General features: G+C 61.4%; 1 protein-coding gene across 1 annotated transcript in view; it reads left to right on the forward strand.

The window, feature by feature from the left end:
* Positions 1–13,721, forward strand: part of LOC137677440 (transmembrane protease serine 9-like) — a 31,053-nt gene extending 17,332 nt beyond the window's left edge. Inside the window, 5 exon segments of the mRNA XM_068424743.1 lie at positions 4,008–4,159; positions 9,070–9,232; positions 10,541–10,794; positions 12,539–12,675; positions 13,456–13,721. Coding sequence (XP_068280844.1) covers positions 4,008–4,159; positions 9,070–9,232; positions 10,541–10,794; positions 12,539–12,675; positions 13,456–13,617 — 868 coding nt within the window. The 3' untranslated portion in view covers positions 13,618–13,721.
* The last annotated feature ends 2,717 nt before the right edge of the window (positions 13,722–16,438 follow it).

The following is a 16,438-nucleotide window of genomic DNA, read 5'->3' on the forward strand; positions in this document are numbered from 1 at the left end:
GAACTGGGGCACTGGGAGGACTGGGAGTGGGGACTGGGGCACTGGGAGGACTGGGAGGGGGGACTGGGGGCACTGGGAGGACTGGGAGGGGGACTGGGGCACTGGAGTACTGGGAGTGGGTATTCGAGGCACTGGGAGGACTGGGAGTGGGAACTGGGGGCACTGGGAGGACTGGGAGTGGGGACTGGGAGCACTGGGAGTGGGAACTGGGGGCACTGGGAGCACTGGGAGTGGGAACTGGGGCACTGGGAGCACTGGGAGTGGGGACTGGGGGCACTGGGAGGACTGGGAGTGGGAACTGGGGGCACTGGGAGGACTGGGAGTGGGAACTGGGGCACTGGGAGCACTGGGAGTGGGGACTGGGGGGCACTGGGAGGACTGGGAGTGGGGACTGGGGGCACTGGGAGCACTGGAAGTGGGAACTGGGGGCACTGGGAGGACTGGGAGTGGGAACTGGGAGGACTGGGAGCACTGGGAGTGGGAACTGGGGGCACTGGGAGTACTGGAGTGGGAACTGGGGGCACTGGGAGTGGGAACTGGGGGCACTGGGAGGACTGGGAGTGGGGACTGGAGCACTGGGAGGACTGGGAGTGGGAATTAGGGGCACTGGGAGCACTGGGAGTGGGGACTGGGGGCACTGGGAGGAACTGGGAGTGGGGACTGGGTGCACTGGGAGCACTGGGAGTGGGGACTGGGGGCACTGGGAGGACTGGGAGTGGGAACTGGGGGCACTGGGAGCACTGGGAGTGGGAATTGGGAGCACTGGGAGCACTGGGAGTGGGAATTGGGAGCACTGGGAGCACTGGGAGCACTGTTCCTCGTTAGCGTTAACGAGAACCACCCCCTCCCCTCATTTGCATACAGCCCCAAGTCCCTCCCCCATCCCTAATTAATTAATTCGGGCCTAATTAATCAGACTAATTAATGAAGATAATTAATCCCTTTCCCCACCTCTCCAGGCACCTTCGTGCCCTAATTAATGACTCTATTAATTAATTAACGGCGTCATTAATCGACTAATTAATTACTCGATTAATGACGTCGTTAATTAATGACGTCGTTAATTAATGACGTCGTTAATTAATGACGTCATTATCTAACGACGTCACTAATTAATACGGAGGCAGCGCTAATTAGGAGCTTCATTGTAAGGGACCCCCCTTAGCTCCGCCCCTTTAGGGTCCCCTTAGCCCCGCCCCCTTACCCCATTGGCCACGCCCCCATCCCCCTTAGCCCCGCCCCCAGCCCGCCTTAGCTCCGCCCCCGCTCATGAGGCTCCGCCCACTCCAGGAGGTGGGCGGGGTCTCGGGGAAGGTTGGCCCCGCCCCTCGCGCTGGAGCCGCAAAGGATCATGTGTAATTTGGGGCTGGTATTTGAACCACTGGGAAGGGCACTGGGACATACTGGGAGGCACTGGGAAGGCACTGGGAGGGCACTGGGTGTTACTGGGAGGCACTGGAAGGGCACTGGGACATACTGAGGAGCACTGGGAGGGCACTGGGAGGCACTGGTAGACACTGGGAAGCACTGGGAGGCACTGGGAAGGCACTGGGGCAACACTGGGAGGCACTGGGACAGCACTGGGAAGGCACTGGGAGGCACTGGTAAGGCACTGGGAGGGCACTGGGAGGCACTGGTAGACACTGGGAAGCACTGGGAGGCACTGGGAGGGCACTGGGAGGGCACTGGGACACACTGGGAGTACTGGGAGGCACTGGGAAGGGCACTGGGACACACTGGGGAGCACTGGGAGGCACTGGGAAGGGCACTGGGACACACTGGGGAGTACTGGGAGGCACTGGGAAGGGCACTGGGAGGTACTGGGAGGTACTGGGAGGCACTGGGACACACTGGGGAGTACTGGGAGGCACTGGGAAGGACACTGGGACACACTGGGGAGTACTGGGAGGCACTGGGAAGGGCACTGGGACACACTGGGGAGTACTGGGAGGCACTGGGAAGGGCACTGGGACACACTGGGGAGTACTGGGAGGCACCGGGAAGGGCACTGGGACATACTGGGGAGTATTGGGGAGTACTGGGAAGGGCATTGGGACATACTGGGAGTACTGGGAGGCACCGGGAAGGGCACTGGGACACACTGGGGAGTACTGGGAGGCACTGGGAAGGGCACTGGGACATACTGGGGAGTGCTGGGAGGCACTGGGAAGGGCACTGGGGTACACTGGGAGGCACTGGGAGGGCACTGGGACATAGTGAGGAGCACTGGGAGTTACTGGGAGGCACTGGGAAGGCACTGGGACATACTGGGGAGTACTGGGAGGCACTGGGAAGGGCACTGGGACACACTGGGGAGTACTGGGAGGCACGGGGAAGGGCACTGGGACATACTGGGGAGTACTGGGAGGCACTGGGAAGGGCATTGGGACATACTGGGGAGTACTGGGAGGCACTGGGAAGGGCACTGGGAGGCACTGGGAGGGCACTGGGAGGGCACTGGGACATACTGAGGAGCACTGGGAGACACTGGGGAGTACTGGGAGGCACTGGGAAGGGCACTGGGACACACTGGGAGTACTGGGAGGCACTGGGAAGGGCACTGGGACATACTGGAAGGGCACTGGGACATACTGGGAGGGCACTGGGACATACTGAGGAGCACTGGGAGGCACTGGGAGGCACTGGGAAGGCACTGGGAGGTACTGGGAGGCACTGGGAGGGCACTGGGACATACTGAGGAGCACTGGGAGGTATTGGGAGGCACTGGGAAGGCAGTGGGAGGGCACTGGGAGGGCACTGGGAGGTACTGGGAGGCACTGGGAGGGCACTGGGACATACTGAGGAGCACTGGGAGGTACTGGGAAGGCACTAGGAGTTACTGGGAGGGCACTGGGAGGACTTGAGACAGCACTAGGAAGTACTGGAAGACACTGGGAGGTACTGGTAAGGCACTGGGAGGCACTGGGACAGCACTGGGAGGCACTAGGTGGCACTGGGAAGCACTGGGAGGCACTGGGAGGGCACTGGGCAGGCACTAAGAGTTACTGGGAGGGAACTGGGAGGCACTGGGAGGGCACTGGGACATACTGAGGAGCACTGGGAGTTACTGGGAGGCACTGGGAAGGCACTGGGAGGGCACTGGGACAGCACTGGGAGGCACTGGGAGGGCACTGGGACAGCACTGGGAGGCACTGGGACACACTGGGAAAGCACTGGGACGCACTGGGAAGGCACTGGGACAGCACTGGGAAGCACTGGGAGGCACTGGGAGGGCACTGGGAGGTACTGGGAGGCACTGGGGAGTACTGGAGGGCACTGGGGAGTACTGGAGGGCACTGGGAAGGCACTGGGAAGGCACTGGAAGTCACTGGGAGGGCACTGGGAGGCACTGGGAAGCACTGGGAGGCACTGGGAGGGCACTGGGAGGCACTGGTAAGGTATTGGGACAGCACTGGGAGGTACCGGGTGGCACTGGGAGCTACTGGGAGGCACTGGGAAGGCAGTGGGAGGCACTGGGAGGTACTGGGAGGGCACTGGGACAGCACTGGGGAGTACTGGAGGGCACTGGGACACACTGGGAAGCACTGGGAGGCACTGGGAAGGCACTGGGAGGTACTGGGAAGCACTGGGAAGCACTGGGAGGGTACTGGGAGGCACTGGGAGGGCACTGGGAAGCACTGGGAGGCACTGGGAGGGTACTGGGAGGCACTGGGAGGGCACTGGGAAGCACTGGGAGGGCACTGGGAGGGCACTGGGAGGGCACTGGGAGGCACTGGTAAGGTACTGGGACAGCACTGGGAGGTACCGGGGGGCACTGGGAGCTACTGGGAGCCACTGGGACAGCAGTGGGAGGCACTGGGTGACCGGTGGCCACGCCCACCCTCCCCAGGCCACGCCCACCCTCCCCAGGCCCCGCCCCCTCGTTGGTGGCCCCGCCCACACCCCCAGGCCCCGCCCACACCCCCAGGCCCCGCCCACACCCCCAGGCCACGCCCACGCCCCCCCAGGCCACGCCCACATCCCCAGGCCCCGCCCACACCCCCCAGGCCACGCCCCCTCCCGGTGGCCCCGCCCCCCCCCCGGGTGGCCCCAGCCCAGGCGGGGCCCGCCGGGGATTTAAAGGGGCCGCACCCGGCACCCGGGACCCCGACACCCACCATGGGGCGCCTCGTGCTGCTGCTGCTGCTCCTGCCCGCCGGTGAGGGCACTGGGGGGCACTGGGAGGCACTGGGAGGGTGTTGGGGGGCACTGGGAGGGTTCTGGGAGGGCGTTGGAGGGGTACTGGGAGGCACTGGGGGGCACTAGGAGACACTGAGAGGCACTGGGAGGGCATTAAAGGGGTACTGGGAGGCACTGGGAGGGCGTTGGAGGGTACTGGGGGGCACTGGGAGGCACTGGGAGGGCGTTGGAGGGGTACTGGGAGGCACTGGGAGGGCGTTGGAGGGGTGCTAGGGGGGGGTGGGGGGCCCTGGGAGGCACTGGGAGGGTGCTGGGGGGCACTGGGAGGGTGCTGGGAGGGCACTGGGAGGCACTGGGAAACACTGGGAGGCACTGGGAGGGTGCTGGGGGGTACTGGGAGACACTGGGAGGTCGTTGGAGGGGTGCTAGGGGGTGCTGGGAGGCACTGGGAGGGCGTTGGAGGGGTACTGGGAGGCACTGGGGGGCACTGGGAGCAGTGGGGAGGGCACTGGGAGGGGTTGGAGGGGTACTGGGGGGCACTGGGAGGGCGTTGGAGGGGTGCTAGGGGGGGCTGGGGGGCCCTGGGAGGCACTGGGAGGGTGCTGGGGGGCACTGGGAGGGTGCTGGGAGGGCACTGGGAGGCACTGGGAGGGTGCTGGGGGGCACTGGGAGGCACTGGGAGGGTGCTGGGGGGCACTGGGAGGCACTGGGAGGGCGTTGGAGGGGTACTGGGGGGCACTGGGAGGCACTGGGAGGGCGTTGGAGGGGTGCTAGGGGGGGCTGGGTGGCCCTGGGAGGCACTGGGAGGGTGCTGGGGGGCACTGGGAGGCACTGGGAGGCACTGGGAGGGCACTGGGGGCTACTGGGAGGGCGTTGGAGGGGTGCTAGGGGGCGCTGGGGGGCACGGGAAGGACGCTGGGGGGCACTGGGAGGGTGCTGGGGGGTACTGGGAGGCAGTGGGAGGGCGTTGGGAGGCACTGGGAGGCACTGGGGGGCACTGGGAGGGTGTTGGAGGGGTGCTAGGGGGCGCTGGGAGGCACGGAAAGGACGCTGGGGGGTACTGGGAGGGTGCTGGGAGGGCGTTGGAGGGCACTGGGAGGCACTGGGAGGGCACTGGGGGGTACTGGGAGGCACTGGGGGGTACTGGCAGGCACTGAGAAGGCACTGGGAGGGTGCTGGGGGCACTGGGAGGCACTGGAAGGCACTGGGAGGCACTGGGAGGGTGCTGGGGGGTACTGGGAGGCACTGGGAGGGTGTTTTAGGGGTGCTAGGGGGCACTGGGAGGCACTGGGAGGCACTGGGAGGCACTGGGAGGGCGTTGGAGGGGTGTTAGGGAGCGCTGGGGGGCACAGGAAGGACACTGGGGGGTACTGGGGAGCACTGGGAGGGCACTGGGAGGGTGCTGGGAGGGTGCTGGTGGGCACTGGGAGGCCGCTGGGAGGGCACTGAGGGGGTACTGGCAGGGTGCTGGGGGGCACTGGGAGGCACTGGGAGGCACTGGGGGCACTGGGAGGGCGTTGGAGGGGTGCTAGGGGGCGCTGGGTGGTGCTGGGAGGCACTGGGGGGGCATTGGGAGGGTGCTGGGGGTTACTGGGAAGCACTGGGAGAGTGCTGGGAGGCACTGGGAAGCACTGGGAGGGTGCTGGGGGGCACTGGGAGGCACTGGGAGGCACTGGGAGGGAACTGGGGAGCTCTAGGAGGTGTTGGGGGGGCACTGGGGGTCACTGGGAGGTGCTGGGAGGGCACTGGGAGGCACTGGGGGGCACTGGGAGGGAACTGGGGGGCACTGGGAGGGTGCTGGGGAGCGCTGGTGGGGAACTGGGGGAGAACTGGGAAGCACTGGGAGGTACTGGGAGGGCACTGGGAGGCACTGAGAGGGCACTGGGTTGTACTGGGAAGGAGCCGGAGGTGAACTGGGGACACTGGGAGCATACTGGTGTGAGTGGGAGGGAAAGAGGAAGTACTGGGCGGTAATAGACGGCGTCGAACTGGTACTGGGAGGGAGCTGCGGGTGAACTGGGTGCACTGGGAGGCACTGGGAGGGAACTGGGGGCACTGGGAGGGAACTGGGAGGCACTGGGAGGGAACTGGGAGGGCACTGGGAGACACTGGTGGCACGTGGGAAGGAATGGGGAAGCACTGGGAGGCACCAGGGAGGGGCTGAGGGGGACTGGGAGGGAACTGGGAGGGAACTGGGAGCTACTGGGAGCTACTGGGAGGGAACTGGGAGGGAACTGGGAGGTACTGGGAGATACTGGGAGAGAAGGGGAGAACTGGGAGGACACGAGGGTGACATGAGGAGGTGCTGGGTGACCCAGGGAACCTTCTAGGAGGGAACTGGGAGGGAACTGGGAGGCAACTGGGAGCTACTGGGAGGGAACTGGGAGCTACTGGGAGGAAACTGGGAGGTACTGGGAGACACTGGGAGAGAAGGGGAGAGCTGGGAGGACACGAGGGTGACACGAGGTGGTGGTGGGTGGCCCAGAGGACCTTCTAGGAGGGAACTGGGAGGCACTGGGAGGGAACTGGGAGGGAACTGGGAGCTACTGGGAGGGAACTGGGAGCTACTGGGAGGGAACTGGGAGGAACTGGGAGGCACTGGGAGAGAAGGGGAGAACTGGGAGGACACGAGGGTGACACAAGGAGGTGTTGGGTGGCCCAGAGGACCTTCTAGGAGGGCACTGGGAGGGCACTGGGAGGGCACTGGGAGGTACTGGGAGGGAACTGGGAGGGAACTGGGAGCTACTGGGAGGAAACTGGGAGGAACTGGGAGGCACTGGGAGAGAAGGGGAGAACTGGGAGGACACGAGGGTGACACAAGGAGGTGTTGGGTGGCCCAGAGGACCTTCTAGGAGGGCACTGGGAGGGCACTGGGAGGGCACTGGGAGGTACTGGGAGGGAACTGGGAGGGAACTGGGAGCTACTGGGAGGAAACTGGGAGGAACTGGGAGGCACTGGGAGAGAAGGGGAGAGCTGGGAGGACACGAGGGTGACACGAGCTGGTGGTGGGTGGCCCAGAGGACCTTCTAGGAGGGAACTGGGAGGGACTGGGAGGTACTGGGAGGGAACTGGGAGGGAACTGGGAGCTACTGGGAGGGAACTGGGAGTTACTGGGAGCTACTGGGAGGGAACTGGGAGCTACTGGGAGATACTGGGAGAGAAGGGGAGAGCTGGGAGGACACGAGGGTGACACAAGGTGGTGGTGGGTGGCCCAGAGGACCTTCTAGGAGGGAACTGGGAGGGAACTGGGAGCTACTGGGAGGGAACTGGGAGGGAACTGGGAGAGAACTGGGAGGGAACTGGGAGGTACTGGGAGATACTGGGAGGGAACTGGGAGGTACTGGGCGATACTGGGAGAGAAGGGGAGAACTGGGAGGACACAAGGGTGACACGGGGTGGTGCTGGGTGGCCCAGAGGATCTTCTAGGAGGGAACTGGGAGGCAACTGGGAGGTACTGGGAGGGAACTGGGAGGGAACTGGGAGGCACTGGGAGGGAACTGGGAGCTACTGGGAGGAAACTGGGAGGAACTGGGAGGCACTGGGAGAGAAGGGGAGAACTGGGAGGACGCGAGGGTGACACGAGGTGATGGTGGGTGGCCCAGAGGACCTTCTAGGAGGGAACTGGGAGGCACTGGGAGGGAACTGGGAGGCACTGGGAGGGTACTGGGAGGGAACTGGGAGGTACTGGGAGACATTGGGAGGGAACTGGCAGCTACTGGGAGGGAACTGGGAGCTACTGGGAGATACTGGGAGAGAAGGGGAGAGCTGGGAGGACACGAGGGTGACACGAGGTGGTGGTGGGTGGCCCAGAGGACCTTCTAGGAGGGAACTGGGAGGCACTGGGAGCGAACTGGGAGGGAACTGGGAGGGAACTGGGAGAGAACTGGGAGGGAACTGGGAGGTACTGGGAGATACTGGGAGGGAACTGGGAGCTACTGGGAGATACTGGGAGAGAAGGGGAGAGCTGGGAGGACACGAGGGTGACACAAGGTGGTGGTGGATGGCCCAGAGGACCTTCTAGGAGGGAACTGGGAGGGAACTGGGAGCTACTGGGAGGGAACTGGGAGGGAACTGGGAGAGAACTGGGAGGGAACTGGGAGGGAACTGGGAGCTACTGGGAGGGAACTGGGAGCTACTGGGAGATACTGGGAGAGAAGGGGAGAGCTGGGAGGACACGAGGGTGACACGAGGGTGACACGAGGTGATGGTGGGTGGCCCAGAGGACCTTCTAGGAGGGAACTGGGAGGGACTGGGAGGGAACTGGGAGGTACTGGGAGGGAACTGGGAGGGAACTGGGACCTACTGGGAGAGAACTGGGAGGGAACTGGGAGCTACTGGGAGGGAACTGGGAGGTACTGGGAGATACTGGGAGAGAAGGGGAGAACTGGGAGGACACAAGGGTGACACGAGGAGGTGCTGGGTGACCCAGAGGACCTTCTAGGAGGGAACTGGGAGGGACTGGGAGGTACTGGGAGAGAACTGGGAAGCACTGGGAGAGAACTGGGAGGTACTGGGAGGGAACTGGGAGGGAACTGGGAGGGAACTGGGAGGCACTGGGAGACTGGGAGAGAAGGGGAGAGCTGGGAGGACACAAGGGTGACACAAGGAGGTGCTGGGTGGCCCAGAGGACCTTCTAGGAGGGCACTGGGAGGCACTGGGAGGGCACTGGGAGGTACTGGGAGGGAACTGGGAGGGAACTGGGAGCTACTGGGAGGGAACTGGGAGTTACTGGGAGCTACTGGGAGGGAACTGGGAGGTACTGGGTGATACTGGGAGAGAAGGGGAGAGCTGGGAGGACACGAGGGTGACACGAGGTGGTGGTGGGTGGCCCAGAGGACCTTCTGGGAGGGAACTGGGAGGGAACTGGGAGCTACTGGGAGCTACTGGGAGGGAACTGGGAGATCCTGAGCCCCAGCTCTGCCCCCCCAGTGGCCGTGGGGGAGGAGAACCGCATCGTGGGTGGCCAGCGGTGCCAGAAGAAGCGCCACCCGTACCAGGTGGTCCTCTTGGGTCCCCAGAAGAACATCCACTGCGGTGGGGTCCTCATCGGGAGGTCCTGGGTGCTGACGGCCGCCCACTGCGACACCAAGAGGTGGGGGGACCCCTGGTGGGTGGGGGGGCTTCGGCAACTGGGATAACTGGGAGGAGGCATGGAGAGGTCCATCAGGAGGTGGAGGTGGCCATGGTGGTGGTAGGACTTGGTTGGAGAACCTCAAGTGTGGAGAACCTCAAGTGTGGAGGACCTCAAGTGTGAAGAACCTCAAGTGTGGAGAACCTCAAATGTGGAGAACCTCAAGTGTGAAGAACCTCAAGTGTGGAGAACCTCAAGGGTGAAGAACCTCAAGTGTGGAGACCCTCATGTGTGGAGACCCTCAAGTGTGGAGAACCTCAAGGATGAAGAACCTCAAGGGTGGAGAACCTCAAGGGTGGAGAACCTCAAGTGTGGAGAACCTCAAGGGTGAAGAACCTCAAGTGTGGAGAACCTCAGTGTGGAGAACCTCAAGTGTGGAGGACCTCAAGGGTGAAGAACCTCAAGGGTGAAGAACCTCAAGGGTGGAGCCCCTCAAGTGTGAAGAGCCTCAACGGTGGAGACCCTCAAGGGTGAAGAACCTCGAGGGTGGAGCCCCTCAAGTGTGGAGAACCTCAAGTGTGGAGGACCTCAAGGGTGAAGAACCTCAAGTGTGGAGAACGTCAAGTGTGAAGAACCTCAAGTGTGGAGAACCTCAAGTGTGAAGCATCTCAAGGGTGGAGACCCTCAAGGGTGGAGACCCTCAAGTGTGGAGAACCTCAAGGGTGGAGGTGGTCACCATGGGGTCATCTCTAGCTTAACCATCTAATGGGGTTGGCCACCACAACCATCCAGGTGGGCTCCCAGAATGACCATCTAACTGGGTGGCCACCACAACCATGTGACCTTCTCTCCAGGAGAGGCTGGACCATGGGCACCACGTCAGGACCCGTGGTCCTCCCTCTCCCATGGAGGTCTTCTCCTTTGGCCACCTGAGGCAACCGGGAGGTTGGCATGGACGTCCCACCATGGTGTGTCCAGGTTCTCCTGGTGGGAGGATCTACCAGAAGAATGAGGGGGAAGAGGGAAACTGGGGGGTTGAGTTGGGCATGGTGAAGACATCCAGGTCCTCAGGTTGGACCAGGGTCTTCTTCACCGTGGGTTGGACCAGGGTCTTCACCTTGGGTTGGACCAGGGTCTTCTTCACCTTGGGTTGGCCCAAGGAGGCCACGGTTTGGTCTTGGTCAACTCTTTAGTTGACCTGTTGGGTTCTTGCCAGGAGAAGGAACCTTCTGCCTTTCTTCTCCACCCAACCTCCACCACGTGTGGACCTTCTGGGCCGTGTCCCACGTCCACCAGAGAACCTCACCATGATCTTCTCTCCATCTCCAGCTCCATCCCCATCCGCATGGGTGACCACAGCTTGAAGACCAAGGAGGGGACGGAGCAGTGCATCAACTCGGCCAAGGCCTTCATCCACCCCAACTACAACCCCACCAGCCATGACAGTGACATCATGTTGCTGAAGCTCCAGAAACCCGCCCGCTTCACCGACCACGTCCACCCCGTGGACCTCCCCAAGAGATGTCCACCACCCAACGCCGAGTGCATCGTGTCAGGTTGGGGTAGCACCAGCAGCCCTGAAGGTAAGTGGAAACATCTTCTCGTACCGCGTGGTGGGACCTGGGGACAACTTGGGGTGGTGGGGACATCTCAGGGCCTTGGGGACATCTCAATGTCTTGGGGAACATCTCAGGGTCTTGGGGATACCTCAGGGTCTTGAGGACATCTCAGTGTCTTGGGGACATCTCAATATCTTGGGGATATCTCAATATCTTGGGGACATCTCAATATCTTGGGGATATCTCAGCATCTTTGGGGACATCTCAGGGGTCTGGAGGACATCTCAGGGCCTTGGGGACATCTCAGGATCTTGGGGACATCTCAATGTGTTGGGGACATCTCAATGTCTTGGAGATATCTCAGGGCCTTGAGAACATCTCGGGGTCTTGAGGACATCTCGGGGTCTTGAGGACATCTCGGGGTCTTGAGGGCATCTCAGGGTCTTGGGGACACCTCAGGGTCTTGGGGACATCTCAGAGTCTTGGGGACATGTCCAGGTCTTGGGGACATCTCAGCATCTTTGGGGACATCTCAGCATCTTTGGGGACATCTCAGGGTCTTGGGGACATCTCAATATCTTGGGGATATCTCAGTGTCTTTGGGACATCTCAGTGTCTTTGGGTCATCTCAAGGTTTTGGGACATCTCAGCATCTTTGGGGACATCTCAGGGCCGTGGGGACATCTCAGGGCTTTGGGGACATCTCAGCGTCTTGGAGACATCTCAATATCTTGGGGACATCTCAGGGTCTTTGGGACATCTCAGGGTCTTGGGGACATCTCAGCATCTTGAGGACATCTCAGCATCTTTGGGACATCTCAGGGCCTTGAGGACATCTCAGGGTCTTGGGAACATCTCAAGTTCTTGGGGACATCTCAGGGCCGTGGGGACATCTCAGGGCCGTGGGGACATCTCAGGGCCGTGGGGACATCTCAGCATCTTGAGGACATCTCAGCATCTTTGGGACATCTCAGGGCCTTGAGGACATCTCAGCATCTTTGGGGACATCTCAGGGTCTTGGGGACATCTCAATGTCTTGTGAACATCTCAGGGCCGTGGGGACATCTCAGGGTCTTGGGGACATCTCAGCATCTTGGAGATATCTCAGGACTGTGGGAACATCTCCAGGTCTTGGGGACATCTCAAGTTCTTGAGGATATCTCAGCATCTTTGGGATATCTCAGGGCCGTGGGGACATCTCAGGGCCGTGGGGACATCTCAGGGCCGTGGGGACATCTCAGCATCTTTGGGACATCTCAGGGCCTTGAGGACATCTCAGGGCCTTGAGGACATCTCAGGGTCTTTGAGTCATCTCAGGGTTTTGGGACATCTCTGTGTCTTGGGGACATCTCAGGGCCTTGAGGACATCTCAGGGTCTTGGGAACATCTCAGCACCTTGGGGACACCTCAGGGTCTTGGGGACACCTCAGCATCTTTGGGACATCTCAGCACCTTGGGGACATCTCAGCATTTTGAGAGCATCTCAGCATCTTTGGGGGCATCTCAGGGTCTTGGGGACACCTCAGCATCTTGGAGACATCTCAGCATCTTTGGGCCATCTCAATGTTGTGGCCATGGAGGTCTCCATGCCACGACCACAGGAGACTCCAAACCACCTCCAAGGTGGCCATCCATCCCTCATCTTGAGGCCATCTTCCATGGTGGCGTGCCACCACCCAGGCCACCCTAGGAGGGAGAGGCTCCCACTGGTTCTGAGCACCCATGGGACCTTCTCCTGGGGTCAAGACAGTGTCCCCGTTGTCCCCAGGCTACTTCCCCGACGTTCTCCAGTGCGGCGTGGTCTACACCATCCCCAACGAGGAGTGCGCCAAGCTCTACCCCAAGGGCATCACCAAGAACATGCTCTGCGCCGGCGTCTCCTCGGGGGGCACCGACTCCTGTCAGGTAGGTCTGGGTGGCCACCTACACCCCGTCAGGGTGAGGTCCAGGTGGCTCCACCCACCCAACCATCGAGGAAGACAACCCCAGTGGAGAAGAAGTAGGGTGGGGCCACCTAACACACTTGGCATGTGGAGGAACCCAACTCCATGGAGGAACCCAACTCCATGGTTCCTCCGTGGAGGAACCCAACTCCATGGAGGAACCCAACTCCATGGTTCCTCCGTGGAGGAACCCAACTCCATGGAGGAACCCAACTCCATGGTTCCTCCATGGAGGAACCCAACTCCATGGGCTTGAGGACATGGGCTCTCCTATAGGACATGGTGGTCTCCATGCCTTGACCCCATAGGACATGGTGGGTCTCCATGCCTTGACCCCATAGGACATGGTGGGTCTCCATGCCTTGACCCTATAGGACATGATGGTCTCCATGTCCTGACCCCATAGGACATGGTGGTCTCCATGTCCTGACCCCATAGGACATGATGGTCTCCATGCCTTGACCCCATAGGACATGGTTGTCTCCATGTCTTGACCCTATAGGACATGGTGGTCTCCAGGCCTTGACCACATAGACCATGGTCTGGTCATCTCCATGTCTTGACCCCCTAGGACATGGTGGGTCTCCATGTCTTGACCTCATAGAGCATGATGGTCTCCATACCTTGACCACAAAGTTCATGGTGGCCACCAAGTGAGAACCACGGGGCCTGAGGAGACCCTGTGGTGGTGGAGTTGACCCTCAACCATGGCACCATCTCCTGATGTTCTTCTGTCCCTCAGGGTGACTCGGGTGGACCTCTGGTGTGCCAGGAGGAGCTCCAGGGCATCGTGTCCTGGGGGATGCAGGTCTGTGGCCAACAGGGCAAGCCGGGTGTCTACACCCGCGTCTGCGAGTTCACCCGGTGGATCCACGAAACCATGAGGAGAAACGGCCACCTCTGAGCCACCTCCAAGAAGACTCCACCCCCTTGGCCCACCCAACCACCAGAGGTCTTCTTCTCCCTTCTCCCACCCCCAGGAGGAGCTCCTGGAATAAAGCCCTATGAAACGTGGCTACCAACCATCATGGTGTGGCTTCATCATGGACGTGGAGGCCATGGGGTTGAGGGGAGGGGTGGGAGGACGGTGGCCACCATCCATCACGGCGTGGCTTCATCTTGGACGTGGAGGCCGTGGGGTTGAGGGGAGGGGTGGGAGGATGGTGGCCACCATCCATCATGGCGTGGCTTCATCGTGGACATGGAGGCCACGGGGTTGAGGGGAGGGGTGGGAGGATGGTGGCCACCATCGGCATGGGGAGGTAATGGCCCCAGGTCTGAGGGTTGGGGGTGGGGGCCATGGGGGACAACTGGTGGCCACCATATTTGGTGCTGGTGGTCATGGTAGTGACCTGCAACCACATATCTGGTGCTGGTGGCCATGGTGGACAACCCATGGTCACGTGTATGTGGTGCTGGTGGCCATGGTGGACACACATGGTCACGGTGGGCACTCATGGCCACGTGTACCTGGTGCTGGTGGCCATGGTGGGACACTCATGGTCACATGTGTCTGGTGCTGGTGGCCATGGTGGACAACTCATGGTCACGTGTATCTGGTGCTGGTGGCCATGGTGGCAACGTGCAACCACAGATCTGGTGCTGGTGGCCATGGTGGACAACTCATGGTCACGTGTATCTGGTGCTGGTGGCCATGGTGGACAACTCATGGTCACGTGTATCTGGTGCTGGTGGCCATGGTGGCAACCTGCAATCACATATCTGGTGCTGGTGGCCATGGTGGGACACTCATGGTCACGTGTATCTGGTGCTGGTGGCCATGGTGGCAACCTGCAACCACAGATCTGGTGCTGGTGGCCATGGTGGGACACTCATGGCCACATGAATCTGGTGCTGGTGGCCATGGTGGCAACCTGCAACCACATATCTGGTGCTGGTGGCCATCATGGGACACTCATGGTCACGTGTATCTGGCGCTGGTGGCCATCGTGGGCAACTCATGGTCACTTGTGTCTGGTGCTGGTGGCCATGGTGGCAACCTGCAACCACATATCTGGCGCTGGTGACCATGGTGCGACACTCATGGTCACGTATGTCTAGTGCTGGTGGCCATGGTGGCAACCTGCAACCACATATCTGGTGCTGGTGGCCATGGTGGCAACCTGCAACCACATATCTGGTGCTGGTGGCCATGGTGGGCAACCCATGGTCATGTGTATCTGGTGCTGGTGGCCATGGTGGCAACCTGCAACCACAGATCTGGTGCTGGTGGCCATGGTGGACATCCCATGGTCACATGTATCTGGTGCTGGTGGCCATGGTGGCAACCTGCAACCACAGATCTGGTGCTGGTGGCCATGGTGGACAACCCATGGCCACATGAATCTGGTGCTGGTGGCCATGGTGGCAACCACACATGTGAAGCTCAGGAAGCCACAGATGGTGACCCACCACCACGTATGTGCAGGTCTGGAGGTCACGTATGATCCTCTGTGTAAACCAGGAGTAAAGCCAGGAGGTGGCTCCTCCCGGGGCCGCGTGGGCGCCCTAATTGGGCGTCAATTAAGAGCTCGCTAACGAGGCGGCCGCTAACGAGGGGCCCCCCACCGCGAGAACCAGTCGGGCCAAGGTTCTCCGCCCTGTTTACACCAGTTACACCCAGTAGGACCTGCTGGGGGTGGTGGGGGGGAAGCCCCGCCCATCCCACGCCTTGGCCACGCCCCCCTGGCCGGAAGTCCCGCCCACCGTGAGTGGGGACGAGGTGAGGGCGCCCCCTAGCGGGGGTGTGCGCCCGTGGGGCAGCGTGTGGTGGGGACAATTGGGGACGTGGAGGTGTGGTGGGGACGTGTGTCATGGGCGTGCAGGCGTGTTGGGGACGTGTGGACACGTGTCATGGACACGCAGACGTGTGTCATGGACATGTGGACACGTGTCATGGACATGTAGACGTGTCATGCATGTGCAGATGTGTGTCATGGACATGTGGACATGTGTCATGGACATGCAGTCGTGTCATGGACATGTGGACACGTGTCATGGACATGTAGACGTGTTGTGGACGTGTGGACGTGTGGTGGAGACGTGGACGTGTGTCATGCACATGTGGACACGTGTCATGGACATGTAGACGTGTTGTGGACATGCAGACATGTTGTGGACACGTGGATGTGAGTTGTGGACATGTGGACACGTGTCATGGTCATGCAGACGTGTGTCATGCACATGTGGACGTGTGTCTTGGACGTGTGGACATGTGTTGTGGACAAGTGGACATGTGTGGTGGACATGTGCAGTGGACATGTGGACGTGTGGACCTGTGTTGTGAATGTGCAGACGTGTGTCATGGACATGTGGACACGTGTTGTTGATGTGCAGAAGTGTCGTGGACTTGTGGACGTGTGTCATGGACACGTGGACGTGTTTTGTGGATGTGTAGACATGTGTCATGGACATGCAGATGTGTGTCATGGACCTGTGGACACGTGTGGTGGACATGTGGACACGTGTGGTGGACATGTGGACGTGTTTTGTGGATGTGTAGACATGTGTCATGGACATGCAGACGTGTGTCATGGACCTGTGGACATGTGTTGTGGACGTGTGGACATGTGTGGTGGACGTGGGGACCTGTGTTGTGAATGTGCAGATGTGTGTCATGGACCTGTGGACGTGCGTTGTGGACATGTGGACACGTGTCATGGACATGCAGACGCGTTGTGGACATGTGGATGTGTGTCATGGACAGGTGGACACGTGTTGTGGAT

This window comes from Nyctibius grandis, unplaced genomic scaffold (assembly GCF_013368605.1).
Source record: "Nyctibius grandis isolate bNycGra1 unplaced genomic scaffold, bNycGra1.pri scaffold_59_arrow_ctg1, whole genome shotgun sequence".
Lineage (NCBI taxonomy): Eukaryota > Metazoa > Chordata > Aves > Nyctibiiformes > Nyctibiidae > Nyctibius > Nyctibius grandis.